This window comes from Pelobates fuscus, chromosome 1 (genome assembly GCF_036172605.1).
Source record: "Pelobates fuscus isolate aPelFus1 chromosome 1, aPelFus1.pri, whole genome shotgun sequence".
NCBI lineage: Eukaryota > Metazoa > Chordata > Amphibia > Anura > Pelobatidae > Pelobates > Pelobates fuscus.
In genome coordinates this window covers 335,976,814-335,992,053 of record NC_086317.1, presented here as the reverse complement: position 1 = coordinate 335,992,053, position 15,240 = coordinate 335,976,814, and the positions used below count along the sequence as shown (strand labels likewise).

Genomic DNA, 15,240 nt, shown 5'->3' with positions numbered 1-15,240 from the left:
TTTCAAACTGACTTTAGGCCCTTTTACTTCCTGGTTTGGTTAGCTCAGTGTAACTTCCCTCAAGAGGCAGCAATTGCCCAGATCACCTCCCTGGCACAGACTTCTCATTGAGCTGTATTGGAGAGTCTGTGATTGGACAGCCATAGAAAGTCTAGGAGAGACTAGAAGAGGCAGCAGACAAGAACCTTCAGGAGTTGCAAGCTGATATTAGATATACCCCCAATAAGAAATGCATAATTAAATGCACGTTTTCATTTTGTGTATATCTACTAAATGGCAATTTTTATTCATTTCGTATTTGGACAGTGCATTTGATAAGTTATGACCTTGTCTTCATGTTGTGTTTTTGTTCACCTCAAATTTCTTTTGTTTTCACAAAAATGTTTGGAGACCAAAATTTTATAAGATTTTTTTTTTTATAATTCTTTATTTTTCGTTGTGCAGGAAATAACAAGACATCTTGTAATGCCACAACGGTGAATGCAAGCATAATGGTTAAACAATGGTACATATATGTGACATTCTGATCATAGCACAATTTTTTAAATATAATGGTAGTCGGGATGTGTTTCCTCATCTGATTGTGGGTCTTGGCAATCTAAGTAATGTGAGTAACACCAGAAATATAAGTGTGAGGCGTAACCTGCATGAAGTAGTGCTGTACCTGCGTGTTGTGGGGTTGAGACCCAGGCTATGGGCGTCCATGCATGCTGCACGTACAGCAGTGTGTTAAGTTGTGTACCTTATACGTAGGCATTGTTTGCGTGGTGGTAGTGTCATTCTCCATCTATATGCTAAACATTTCTAGTTGTGTAGTACTCTATTCCTCAGAATGTATATTTAAACAACCTTTAGTACGAAAATAAACGATAAAGAGCCTATGAGTTATGCTGTATGTAAATAGGCAGGTAGACACTAGATATCATACTGCTGAGCTACATATGTGCTGGGTACAATAACTTTTATAACGTATGTTAATCAGCTTATGAACATGTTAAAACCAACATGGGTATAACCACTGGGAACGCTCCAACTGTGGACCAGAGGCAGCAAGAGTCATGGGAGAACAAACATATTACGTGTGAGAATTTGCCATGTGGAATTCAGAGTGTCCGATAGCCTGTTCTGAGGCCATGTGTCAGCCTATTCCGGTCGGGTAGTTGATGCCTGAGTCCGCCGATCGCCTGAGCCTGTATGAGAGCAGGGCTGTCGGGTAGACTCTGCCAGTGTTTGGTAAGGCACTGTGTGGCAAAACTTTCCCCCCGCTCCGCTGGGCTTGCCGCACCTCTCTCCTTGGGTATACCATGAGTAGAGCTTTCTTACAGTAGGCTGTGTAGGGACCAGTTGTCCGTTTTCTTCCAGGAGTACATCTCACTCCCGGGTGCCGTCTCCTCTGAGCGTGTAGGATGTAGTATGGGTTGCACGCCTGGGATATCTTCGGGTTGAGAGGTTGCCGTGGTCTGCATGTGTGGTTAGCGGGCATCCCCTTTGTGCAGGTATCTGGCTCAGGGTGGTGTTGCCTCACCCGGGTGGGGGCTTGGTTCCTTGGGCTTACAGGCAAAGTGATGTAAAGTGATGGGCCCTTTTACGGATGCATTCCCAGAAGGTTTGGCACACCGCGTTGAATCTGTTTTCAAAGTCTGCTCTCCAGGCTAGGGTCTCTGGGCTTTCCAAGAGGGCCCCGCTCTCAGTCTCGGCGGCCATCTTAGTCGCGCCATGCGGTCGCTGATCCATCGGTGGATGCCCCGTCTGCAAGCAAGGCTTCCCCATTGGGGACCGGGATAACCCCCGCCAGTCCATAGCGGGGGGCTGCGGAGTTGCCGGAGGTCCGTCGCGGGCGGCAGGCTCTGCGCCGCGAGAACGCCCGCTTCCCCCAGGCATCAGGTCACTGAACCCACTAGGCCCCATATCCAGACAGCTCGGCTTCGCTGCCGTTGGTGTGAGTTTCAGGAAACGCGGTGTTCCCACTCGTTGTTGGTCAGTCATCAGTGCTTGGGTTGCCGTAATTAGCGCAGGTATTTAGCTTTTTAGGGTTCTTTATGCTGGATCGTGTCAGAGCTATACGACAACACGTCCGGCCATCTTGGCTGCCAGGCTCCACCCCAATTTTTTAAGATTTCTGCATAGCTGCACTCCTCCATTTTTCACAAAATATCTTGCTGATTGGAAGGCAAACATTAAAAATAATTTAACACTGAATGAAAGGATGGTGCAAGGGGACTCTAGACACTGTAGCCACTTCAATGAGGTAAAGCAGTTACAGTACATAAGGTGTCCCTTTAATTTTACTTTAATCACACACATAATCACACAGGTATTTGTTGCAGGCTCTAGCAGGAAATAAGAAATTCCAAATTTAATGCAATGTAAAATAAGGAAATCTAAACAAAAAATGCATTTCAGGAAGTGCATAGGTGCAAGGTGCAAGTCACAGCCAGGGGAGGTTTGGCTAGGGCTGCATAAAAAAAGAAATGTAAGGCTTAAAGGTAATAGCAATTATTACAGGTGCATAATATGTTAAAAATAAATAAATATAATTAAAGGGACACTATAGCAACCTAAACCACTTTATCTCATTGAAGGGGTGTGGGTGCAGTGTCCCTGTCCCCTTAATGCTGCAGCTGAAACCATTGCCATTTTAAAAAAAAGGCAGGCCAAATGTACTTGCAGATTGCGCCGTGCATGCACATTAGCTTCCCCAATATCTCTGCCTTTGGAGAAGACAGAGACGAAAACAGGCCTAGGTCAGATAAGTGTTGAAAGGATTTATTACACTATCATTGCTGGGGGAGGGAGGTGCACAGAGGCAGAGGGTTTATAGTTTTGTATTCCTGACACTATACTCTTCCTTTAAGCTAATTTGCTGTTTAGAGTGTCCCTTTAATATATCCATGTTTAGATCTGTTTGCTCCTGGTCAGCTTCATTGCAGAGATTGGGTCCATATAGAAGGTGCTCTACAATATTATTAAAGATGGGAATTTAACTATGAATAGGACAATTACAAGAAAACTTACAGAAACTATAGTCTATAGGAGATGTGGTACAAAACACATTAGGACAGGAAATAGCAATCAAATAAGGTGGGAGTGAATCAGAGCTGGAGGAGAGAGTAAAGTGCCGCCCTTTTGGAGAGAGCAAGAGACAGGTATGTGAGGTAGAGGTTAGTCTGGGAGGCCATAGGCTTTCCTAAAGAGATGGGTTTTAAGACACTTCTTAAATGATTGAAGACTAGTACAACTTTACTGCATTGATTTTCAAATAAAACCGCATTATGTAAAATACATATTTTTTTTACCGCTCATACAAAGTATATGTATATATTTCATTCATATATTGTATTGCACTTTTGGTGTTTTTTGTTTTTATTACATTTTATATGATGAAATTCCTTGCTGTCATTTGGTAATAAAGCAATCATCATACTTTCAGGACTCTGGTGGATGTCATAGACAAGAATTTCTATGTGAGCCCCTTGGCAATAGCCTAAATTAAAATATTAACATCTAGCAGACGCTTCCTTGACCTTTTTCGGTTTGGTGCAGACAATTGGGCTTCTGTTTTATTAGGAAGTTTCCTTCCCCACAGGTGAAAGTGCCTGTGAGTTTCAAGGCTCCTCCACCCACCGCTTTTTGCGACGTGCTGGATCTATTCCCTGCTGTTCCAGCAGCTTTTGACTGAATTCCTGTGTCGTAGGGATCAGTAGGATATGTCTATCTATCTTGAATATTTTGATTAGCTTTTGAATGATGTAGATACCAAAGCTTGACAGCAGCAATTTAATAAATATTTATTCCCCAGGAACTGCTCATTTGAAAAATTTTCATAAGGGTAACCTTAATACTACACTGATGAAATCAAACAGAGGGGAAAACAAGAATCAGCTGTATTAACAAAAAAACGAAAAACAACAACTTGACTCATTAACCCCTTAAGGACACAGCTTCAAAAGCACTTGCACTTAATGACACATGCAATATTTGCATTTTTTGTTGTTTGTGTTCAACTGCAAGTTGCATTTTACTAATTTATTGCACCGACACATAGTATATACAGTTTTTTAAAGGACAGAAAGGGCTTTAATTTGATGAACACACACACACATATATATATATATATATATATATATATATGTATATATATGTATATATATATATATATATATATATATATATATACTTATTTATTATAAAAAAATACAGAAACATGCACACAAAAAATGAAAAATTTTGTTTTACATTGCCACATAAAAGGTACAGAGTTTAGATGAAGTGTTTTTTATGTTTAGTGTCCCTTAAATGGCTTCTATATTTAGGAATACAAATCTGGTCCTCCATTCCTTCATGGCCTCCCAGCATATACAGGGTTGACAAAACAAAAAAACACCTACCTTAGGGAGAGCTGGAGTGGATTCTTTCCCTGGGGTCCAGTGTGGCTGCTGGGCTTGATAGGGCTGCTTCTAGCCTGGTCTAGGTTGCTGTAGGACATTCAATGGTGGTGGCGAGGGAGCTGTAATCTTCTTGCAGAGCTCCCTTGTGTGTATCTTAGTGATGCCGGAGACGGAGAAACGTCAGATTGTGGCTCCCGGGCATCACTGCACGGCGAGGGAGCAGAGCAAGAAGAGCACTGAGATCAGCGTTCCCTTATTGTCCGCCAGTGGTATGTGCTGCAGCCCCCTCATGAAACAAGGCTAATAAGGCATCTGCAGGGGCATTTGAGATGGTGTTTTTTGCAGCCTTGTTAGCCTTTCGCTAAATACAGCCCTAACCCCTAAAATAAAGTCCCTACCTACTCCCCTTTACACTAATAATAATGAGGAAAGGGATTAAAACAATCTAATATATATATATATATATATACACACACAGACACCCATATATATACACACACAGACACCCAGAGAGATTTCAGCCTGTAACCCTGCTATACAAATGGGGGAAGACCAACCAGTCGCTTGATTTACTTAGGCTCGAATTATACACTGGCTTTTAGGTTGCTTGTCTTGGCTGCCTGTTGGCGCATAAAGGGGGGTGGGGGCTGGAGGCAGATGATCCTCTGTCCTGAACTGCTTTTGGCTGTTGCTTGCCCCCCCCCCCCCCCCCCCCCCCCCCCGATTGGTGTGGGATATGCCAGTCCTCACTGTTACACCACTCTAAACTCAGCAGAATATCTTTGTCTATACAACGCTGACATCCTGAAGCCTACTTGCCAAGATGGAGTCTTCACTTTTGCATGCTTATGCGACATGACTATTCCTTGAAGCGAAGCTAACACAGGCCTTTGATCACTTGTGAGCAAAATTTTCGTCGAAACAGAGCTACCGAACACAGGGGCATTCACCGACCCTGGTCCCACCATCATGTTGCTCACCTCAACCATGGTATGCCCGAGCAGCATTATCACATTAAAGCCATGGCAACCGCAGGGAAGACCGAAGCAGGGTAATCATCATCATGAGGACCAGATTCCAGTTGTGCTGCCACTTGCCTGGCACCATTACACTTCACACAGCTCACATCCTCAGGCCCTCACAAGCAGCTGCTCATTGGAGGAAGATGGGGGGATTATGCTCTGGTCGCTGGATTCAACTGAACTTGTGAGGCCAGAGTATTGGACTGGAATGGAGTCAGGGGCTTTTGGGGAGTCCAGATTGGATCTCCGGGACTCATACTTTACAACTGTCATGTGAGCTACCACCCCAGTGTTGGATGCTGGCCTGCATCATGCATTTATTTTCTTCTCAAATTTACACTTTGTCTTGACCCTCTTTTTAGCAGAGGTTTCAGTTCTTTCCTTGACTATAATTGAAGTAACCTAACAAATATGCTTAGTTAAAATTCCTTTTTTATTTGTATGCTTGGCACTGTTGTCTTGTTTTATTTTTTTATAGCGGTACAATCAAAAGAACGATTGTTTGAATAAAGAAGAAATTGATAAAGATACATGCATATGCCTTTCATGACTTTGTTACAAAGTAATGTTAACGTGGAGCACAGCACAGGAGTATGCATAAACCTTGGAACATTTAAAACGAGACTTGTAAAGGGTAACATTGATCGTGTCACATTGTGAGCGTTCTAATCCCTGGGCTATTGTACACTTATGGTTTGCATTCTAGTGTGTTGGCATTATGGTGTTATCTGACCTGTCAGTCTAATGAATCTCTTTGATTGAGAATGAGGAATTTTGGAGGTACCTGCACCATGGGCTCCATGTATGAGTGTATTGGTGATAAGTTTTGGTCATCGAATAACAGGTTTCCTCCAAGCCTCTGACTACTTTTACCTTCAGATCCAGTCCCGTATGGTTGGGGAGTTTTTTTTCCCCCCAGAATGTCGGAATCGGCTGATTTGCAGCTGTGATAAGGTGTAGGAGTAGTGGTATTTTGGCCCTTTGTGTGTCTGTTGGGGGTAGTAGGAATATAAAGGTTTCTGGTTTTAGAGGGATGTTTACCTCCATGATAGCCTGAATTATGCTGGAAATACTTAACCAGTACTTTTGTATCTCTGGGCATGACCAGTGAGGTGCCATTGGGGTGATTGCATCTCAAGCATTGTGCGGACATGTGTGGGAACAGAGACCTGAGTTTCGCTGGTGTGTAGTGCCATCATAAAATTTGTTTATAGTTACCCTCTTGTGCCCCTGTGTTTCGGGATGCGCAGTGTATTTGTCGTAATATTTTACACCATTGTTCTGGCGTTAAGGAGAGGTTTCATTCTTTTTCCCAGCTTGACGTAAAGGCCAGTAGGTATTTGGGCGGAGAGAAGTAGTGCATACATTATGGAGAGAAGTTTCTTTTTGATGGCTTGGGTGACACACTTTCGCTCAAAGTTTATGTATTATCAGGGTTTCCCCTGTGCTAGAGGCCCTAACTTAATAAAGTGCAACATTTGGTTATACTGAAATTTTTGTAGTGTGGAGTGGATTTCCGTAGGTAAGAGTAGGTAAAGGCTTCACCCCAGATGCATTGATCAAGTGTTCTAGAGTCAGATAGGAGTTAGGATAGTCTTTGTATGTCTTGCTGTCCTCCCCAGGTTTAAATAGGAGGTTGCATGTTATCAGGTACAGGGGGGAGGGGGTATTGTGATATCTGTGGATGGTTCCTCACATGGGCCCACATTTTCAGTGTAGGTGTGATGGTGGGGTGTGCCTGGTGATGAAGAAGAGCTTGCCCCGTTTTATGCCATGGGATGGTAAAGATTGGGGTTTGGAAGAATGTGTCGTCCAGTTGCACCCACAGTTTGGGAGAGTTTGATAGAGACCAGTCGTAGATCCTAGTCAATAATACCGCTTTGTGGTAGGTTTCTATATCTGGGAGGCCCAGTCCCCCCTCCTCTTTAGGTCTCGTAAGCAGGGAGTAGGCCAATCGTGGTTGTCTATGAGCCCAGATAAAAGTGGTGAAGGATTTGCTGATGTTCGCGAGCAGGGTTTTGGATAATGAGATTGGTAGCACCTGCAGTAGGTAGACGAGGCGGGGCAGGGTATTCATCTTCAGTATATTAAGTCTATAGGACCATCCAAGGTTTGGTAGGTTCCAGGAGGTAAGATCTTTGGATATAGACTGAATTAGGTCGGGAAGTTACTGTCCTACAGTTGGGATGTTTATTCCCAGGTATTTGATAGTTCTGTCAGCCCATGAGAAGGGGTAAGTCTTTTGGAGTGTCGTTTTTGTGTCCTGGGTTATGGTAAGTGGGAGAATTTCAGATTTACCCAGGTTTGCCTGGAGGTTTGATACTTTGCTATACAAGGTCATTTCTTTCATGAGTTGGGGTAGAGTGGCAATGGGGTCTGAAACCGTGAACAGTATATCATCTGCAAATGCATCTATTTTATTTTCCGTGCCTCCCGCTCTTATACCTTGAATCAGGGGGTTGTCTCGAATGCCTTGGAGGAATGACTCTAGGACAAGCACAAAGAGGAGGGGGGAGAAGGGGACATCCCTGTGTCTTGTCTTATTTTATACTTTCAGCACTGTACCATTAGCTGATCTTGGATATGAAGCTATTGTAGGGCCCAAACCTAGACCACTTGACTGACCCTTGTCAAGTCGCTGTAAGAGCCTAACCCATGAAGGCCATATGTACCTGGCTCCTTTCAAGTTTAGCCATTAACTAACAGGTTTGTTAATAATGCTCTTGATGCCATGATACTGCTACAATCAATTTGTTTTTTTTTCATTAAATTTCTCTTTTTTCACTCCCTTAAAAACCTCAGATCACACACTTTCTCATTATAATATTCTCATAAGTACCATTGTATGTATGTTTTATTGGTTATACCACTTCTCATTTATGTCTGATACATGGCGTTTTGAAATTTGGCCGTGAACTCTGCAAAAATAAAGATTTACAATAAAAAAATTGTAAAAGAAAATTTGCAAAATTCATGCTTTTTTTTTAGATTCCGCAGTCCTACAGTGAAAACTTTAGACTTTCCCCAGACCAGGAAACGTCTCACCCATTATGTGTCTCTTTCTGGTCTGTGTCTAACTGTCGGTCATGTTTCTTGATATGTTGGAGGAGGATATAGTGAAACTATTATCCCAGCATGCAAGGGTAAAAAGGGGCAAAATCGAGACTAGCTGTTAAACTCTCTGCAGAGATTAGAATTTTAACCCTCTTCACCTTAAACACAGTGAATAGAGAACTTCTAACCGCCAGCTCAGATTTTACAGATGTATGGACGATATAGAGAGAAACTGGTGGGTCCCTACCTCACCTACAAAATCTGTCAATCCAAATCTGTGTGTGTCATAGGTGAAGCGACAGGTGCTGATAGGCACATTTCTAAAGTATCTGCACAGAGAGTTAGTCGTAGCTTCCAGACCGATAATGAGGGGGAGGGCGGGGGGGGGGGGACCTGTGGGACGACAGACTTACAGTGCAGTTACTATCTCTCTGTCTTGGAGTCCTCTAATGGAGCTTTCTTGTTCAAATTTGGATGCTGTCAGTGCAGTACGTGCCTGAACCTATAAGACCAATTGCTGAAGTACATGAACCAGAAACCAGAAAGTCTTTTCTAATTGTCAGAGTTGTGTTAGAAGAGGATGATTAATTTAAAATATTTGTAACATTTTGGGCTAAAACTGAACAAAACAGACTGTACAAATAAACTAAACAAAACAAAAATAGATATTTTGAAAGAGCGGTATAAAAGGCATGCAAGTGGTGTTAATGCCCGGAGTGTAAATTTAAGTCTTCTCTGCTCACTGTGTTAGTTATTAATGGTTACTGGAGGTGGTTTCTGAGTAAATATACTGTATTATCTTGGATGTTGGACTATAAAGATACAAGGGCACATTCAAGACTTGTAGTAATGTGACAAGAGCACAATGGGACCAATTAGAATGAATATAGGTGAAAGGTTAATAATCCCCCTTAGCAAAGTGCTGATGCGTATCCTTTTTTTTACGTTGTAATATTTAATACATATTGTTTTACATTTAATTTCTCACTAATATTTTGAGTCCTTGGGTACAGGTATCTGGCATATGACTGTTATGTTTCATACGTGTTCATTTTCTACAAAACCTATCCAGTGGCTGCAGTCATAGCCGTATTTCATTTATATTAATTACTGCATATTAAGATTTAGTGATTTTATTCTGTGAGATTTATAAATCGTGTTTTTATTTCTTCATGCTGAAGGTTCGCGTTGACAGTGGCATTCAAGAAGGAAGTGACATCAGCATTTACTATGACCCCATGATATCAAAAGTGAGTTATTGATCCATTTACTTTACCTCTTAATTCAGAAGTACAAATTATCTGTGCACCTGTACATTAAGAAAACATCCTTGTGGATGTTGGTCAGTCACCTTGAACTACAAAGTTGGAAGAATGTGTAGAATGCCTGTTTATGTATGCTTTTTGATATAAACAGAAAGCAGTAGGTAACACGTCTCCTGATTTATAATTACATTTTAGGAACCAAATCATAAAACACAGATTATGTCTGGCGAATCGGTTTTAAACTAATGAGGAATAATAATATATTCACATTGAAGGATATCAGGAATGGAACTCTGCTAGCCCAGAGGGGGAACTTTGTTGTGATCTAGAATATAGAAATATTTTTTTTTATTTTTTTTTGTATTTTAACACAGAACTTACATTAAAATACTGAATTACTACTGCTATTCACACATATAGCAACTCACGCTTGATTTAAAGTCTGTATTATATTTATTTATAAAATGTAAATTGTATTTTGTTTTCTAATATTGTAATATAAATGTATTCTTTTGATATAGCATTTAATTTTATATATATATTTTTTAAATATGCACTACATAATGTATTAATGGTTTTTTTTTTTGGTTTTTTTTAATACTTGTATTCTTCTGCTGATGTCCTTTGTCTTTATGTATGTAATTATTTTACTTCTGAAGATCCTATGGGGAACTATTGATCCTTCACACTTTTCATCCTGTAACTAAGTACAAAGAAATAGAAATTCGGTTTTATAGGGCCACACATTGGGAAAGCAAATAGTTTTCAGAGATTGACGTTACCCGTGACAGAAGCTCTCTTGCTGCCTTTCTAGTTCTTCAGGTATAAGACATGTGCTAGCTACTGATAAATATAAATAACTGAGAATGGAGTCTCAGAATATTTTGACAATTTTTTGCCAAGTGGAGGACAAAGTAAATTAGAAAAAGAAGACTGGAGAGGAAGTATTTCAAACAAGTTAAGAAAGGAAAAAACAGCGATAATAAAAACAAAAAAAAAGAGGAAAACTATGTGGTGAAGTCAAAAAAGTTAGTTTGAATTGTGGTGGGGTTGAGAAAGTTTGGCTTATGATTTGGGAAAAGTTAATTTTTGTAGAATGGCAAAGGGCTAGACTGATTTAAAAAAAAAAAGGCAATGTATCTGGAAATATGGCAATAAAAATATATATACATAAGCTCCAATAATGATCATTTTTTAGCATTGCAACCTGACATGTATGTGCACAATTTGGTATAGCTCGGCATATTTATAGAGGCAGAACATAAAATTAACTTTTGGAAAACTAAACTTATTTCTATAAAAATGTGGCATGCTCAAATGAATTGTTGCTCCTGTAATGGCATGGACCTAGAATGTAAAACCTTTTTCCTTCAACCCCAAATGACATATTAATATGAGTGTCTTTGTTTTAGCTGGTGACCCATGGTAACACTCGGAATGAAGCCTTAAAGAGAATGGAAAATGCACTAGACAACTATGTCATACGAGGTAACATCCCTCCTAGAAATCTAGGGAGAGCCGTTTATTATTTGTTGTTTATTTTTATCATTTCTGTAATTGCTTCACTGGTAGAACCAATATCTGTTAATTATTACCAACATACAGCAGAGGTACTGTATACAAACTAGTAGGTTCGAGCTTTGAATTTTAATAGTGAAATTCTGTTTGAAGAGACCTTTGTGTTTAAAGTTTGAAAAAGCCATTAAATAGCGTAGCGTAGATATCTGTACAAAACCGGTAAATATTTATGGAGCACAGTAGATATAAACTAAATGTCATCCGTTGGTTACTCATTTTCAAATGTGTCATAACCCATAGCAATGGTATGTCCGAAAGAGGGCATGAAAGATTGAAAGACATGGCATTTATTCCGTAAATATTTGTCGTTTTGGGGTACACTTTCAAATCTTTAGTCACAGCTCACTGCAACTCATTGTTTAGGTGTTAAACCCATAGTTTGATATTCTAAAGTCACAGTGTGAGAGCAGGCTTGTGCAGGAGAACACCCCTAATGCTGCGTTGGAACTGAGGTCTGCCATACAAAACAGGATATATTACTTATTGATAAACGTGACAAAAGGGAATTTTGATTGACTTATGATGGTTAGGAGTCTTGAAATTTGCACTCTCCATTGACAGTAAACAAAGAGTTGCAAATTATTGATGTTACAGTGATGGAGTATTTTACATGATGGATGATGGGAGTCTCCTTTGAATAAAGCTTTAGAGCAGACTAACATGCAGACAGCAAGGCAGTATAAATGTCTTACTGATATATAATTTACCCCATAAAGATGTTATTGGGTAAACTAGTCCAGCATTTAGATGATTTTAAATATGGGTTTTACTGTTGTGAAAATATTTGGTTTTATTAATTATATTGCAGGTTTTATATCTTCATTTGAATGTCACCATGATCAGGCTTTTGAGCCAGATGATCTCTCCAAAGTGTACTGTAGTGGATAAGATGCTTGTAGTTTTTTCATTAAACCAAGCTTTGGGTTGACTCAATCCATGTTTCATGACGTAGCACCCATCCGTTTACATGTATATGGTCAAATGCATTTTTTTTTTAAATTCTTTCTTTAATATTATTGTATTGTGGGTAGGAGGAGATATCCTAGCCGCTAATCAGGCATTGAGACTTCTATGTCATATTTGGTCACTGGTGACTTTTTTATTCCTGACAATTTTTTAATATTTTATGTTTGTGGATAACGTATTGTTACTTTCCATATTTATAATTTTGCACTAGGCTATACCACATCTACTGCAGCATTGAGTGAAACAGTTCAAGTGTTTCAATCTATGCATGCTAGGAATGTTGCAAAATGTGTCTCATTTTAACTAAGTGGCACAGCCTAATACTCTCAAAACTGACAATAGAAAAGGACATCCGCTTCTGTTTAGGAGCAAAGTATTGAAGCAAGCAATACATTCCTGTACATTACCTCTGTGCAGTCATGAAATGACCTGGAATAATGGTGACACTTATGCCAAGTAGCGAGGGTAGCGAAGCCATCTACTTAACATTGTGCGTCTTGCTGACCTTCTACACTTAATAGAGATGTTAGGGATGCAATTGAGGGCTGTATATGGAAGAATGTATTAAGAAAATGTGTATTCGGTACACAAACCCCATTATATTACTCTGTGGCCCTTTAAAGGCTGAGTTATATTTTCCATTATCAAAATTTCCATTGAGTTGACAGATTTTTATTTATTTTTGTTACACAGTGTGTCCAGTTACATAAAATTGTGTTAAAAACAAATGCGATAATTCCCCACTGGTTAAATTCACGTTCTTGCTCACTCTCCAGGACTGAATCATGATGGCATCACAGGTCTAAAAACGTAACCACCTACGTGTGAATTCAGTCATTAATGATGAATTAATCACCAAATTGCTTGTGTGACTCTAATTTCCCAGCAATGTTTTCTGACAAACTAATTGGTTTAGAAATACTAAGGACAATATGGGTGACTTTTGTTTCTGTATAATGGTTCCAGTTGTGTTGCCTTATTTTAAAATACGCTGAATCAAGTGAAGCAGATAAACATCATGCAGCCAAACGGTGACAGCATGATTATTGTATTATTTGGTTGAAATTTTAATTTGAATAGCCTCGAGAGCTCAGTAAATGTGCTGGTTGGTGAAAGATGTTCTTTTTATACATTTTAAGCTAGGGTCGGTAGTAGACATTATTACACTTGAGATGATGGTTAATATAAACAAGTTCCCACCCAGAAAAAAAGAATGCAGATTATTTTATATCAAGTGATGTGGAGATGCAGTATTCTTAAAACTGAACCTGTTAACCACAAAATTTGTAGCTGACTAGGTTATTATACATTTCAAGCAAATGTGTAGATTAAAGTTGAATGCCAATCCCCAAGATTTTAACCTAATGACCTGTGATCATCACACAGTGCCTAGCATAAGACACTGTCGATGTCACTTTATCTGGAATTTGGGCATTTGTGACTGCCATAACTGCATTTTTTTTACCTCTTTGCTGATGTCATAGATCAAAGCAGACAACCAAAATTACATATTAAAGAAATTAATTTGGATCTAAATTGTGGCCCACGAGAATACCATGCTCTTTGATCAGACTACTCTACTTCAAATAAAACTCTAGGCATCTAATGGCAATTTAACATTTTTACTTGACAGGTGCACTTTAAATATATTCATAACTGAGTTGCAGAAAGCACTTGTTATATTGAAGGCAGATCAATGCGAACTTAGTTCAGCCTTGGGTTTATGCACAATTGAAGAGGACTTGTCACCTGAAGACATCTTTGCACATGCAGTATCCAGAATGATTGATATGTTGCATTAAACTTTTTCAACCTTTAGATCATCTAAGTCTGGTTTAAACATACTTAAAGTCTATTCAGCTGTATTAAAAAGTCACTTCAGGCCATATTATATATATATTATATATATATATATATATATATATATATATATATTTATTATAAATGTGCGGAAAAAAATGACTGATCATTAAAGGGACACTATAGTCACCGGAACAGCTTTAGCTTAATGAAGCAGTTTTTGTGTATAGATCATGCCTCTGAACTCTAAAGTTTTACTGCTCGATTCACTGCTATTTAGGAGATAAATCACTTTTGTTTCTGTTTATGCAGCCCTACCCACACCTCCCCTAGCTGAATTCATCTAGTCCCTGTTTAAAAATCTTAATAAAGACTGATAAAACCACCTCTTCAATTTTTATTATTCTTACTGTAAAGAACCCTTTCCTTTACCTTAGACTAAATCTAATTTCTTCCAGTCTAAATGGGGCTCGGGATGGGTCCTTTAAATGTGTTGTTCTTTCTTCATAACTAAAATCTTCCATTCCCCTTATTAATTTTGTAGCAGCCTCTGCACTTTTTCTAGTACCATAATAACTTTAGGTACTCCTAAGATACAAAGGCATATTTTTGTACTCTGTTAACTAGAAATTAAATTCCATTGACCCACATTCTTTCTCAAACTTGTGTTGATGAGCCAGATATAAGGCTTTTAATTTTATTTATTCTGATAATGTCAGGATTACTAGTTGATCCAGCACGCAGAACTGTATCACACTATGACTAAAGGTAACGTCTTATCGGGCCTTAGAATGGCCAGACTTAATGTACCAGAGAATAGTCAGAATACTTGCCGAGGTCGGGACACAGAATGAGACACAACAATGAGGGAAAGCCAAAAGTCAGGGAAACCATAATATAGGGAAGTCAAAACGAAGCCAAGGTCAACAACCAGAAATACTCTCGGACAACCACTAATGGAAACCACGACAGGGCAATGAGGAAAAGGAAAAATGAGTTTAAATAAGCCTCCCTCAGATCCGATTGGCCGTACCCGGCCTTTGACCCCAGAAGGTGCGTGTGCATCCTTTGCTTGACGTCACACGCACGCCAACGTCTTTAATACTGTGGGCGGACATGGGCTACAAATAGGGATGGATCCGCAGCGGCCGGCGTACTTCAACATGC

General features: G+C 39.6%; 1 protein-coding gene across 1 annotated transcript in view; it reads left to right on the top strand.

Annotated features, from left to right (window-relative positions):
- Positions 1–15,240, top strand: part of PCCA (propionyl-CoA carboxylase subunit alpha) — a 532,298-nt gene that overhangs the window by 191,649 nt on the left and 325,409 nt on the right. Inside the window, exons 15-16 of the mRNA XM_063425353.1 lie at positions 9,646–9,714; positions 11,142–11,217. Coding sequence (XP_063281423.1) covers positions 9,646–9,714; positions 11,142–11,217 — 145 coding nt within the window. The remainder of the gene's footprint in view (positions 1–9,645; positions 9,715–11,141; positions 11,218–15,240) is intronic.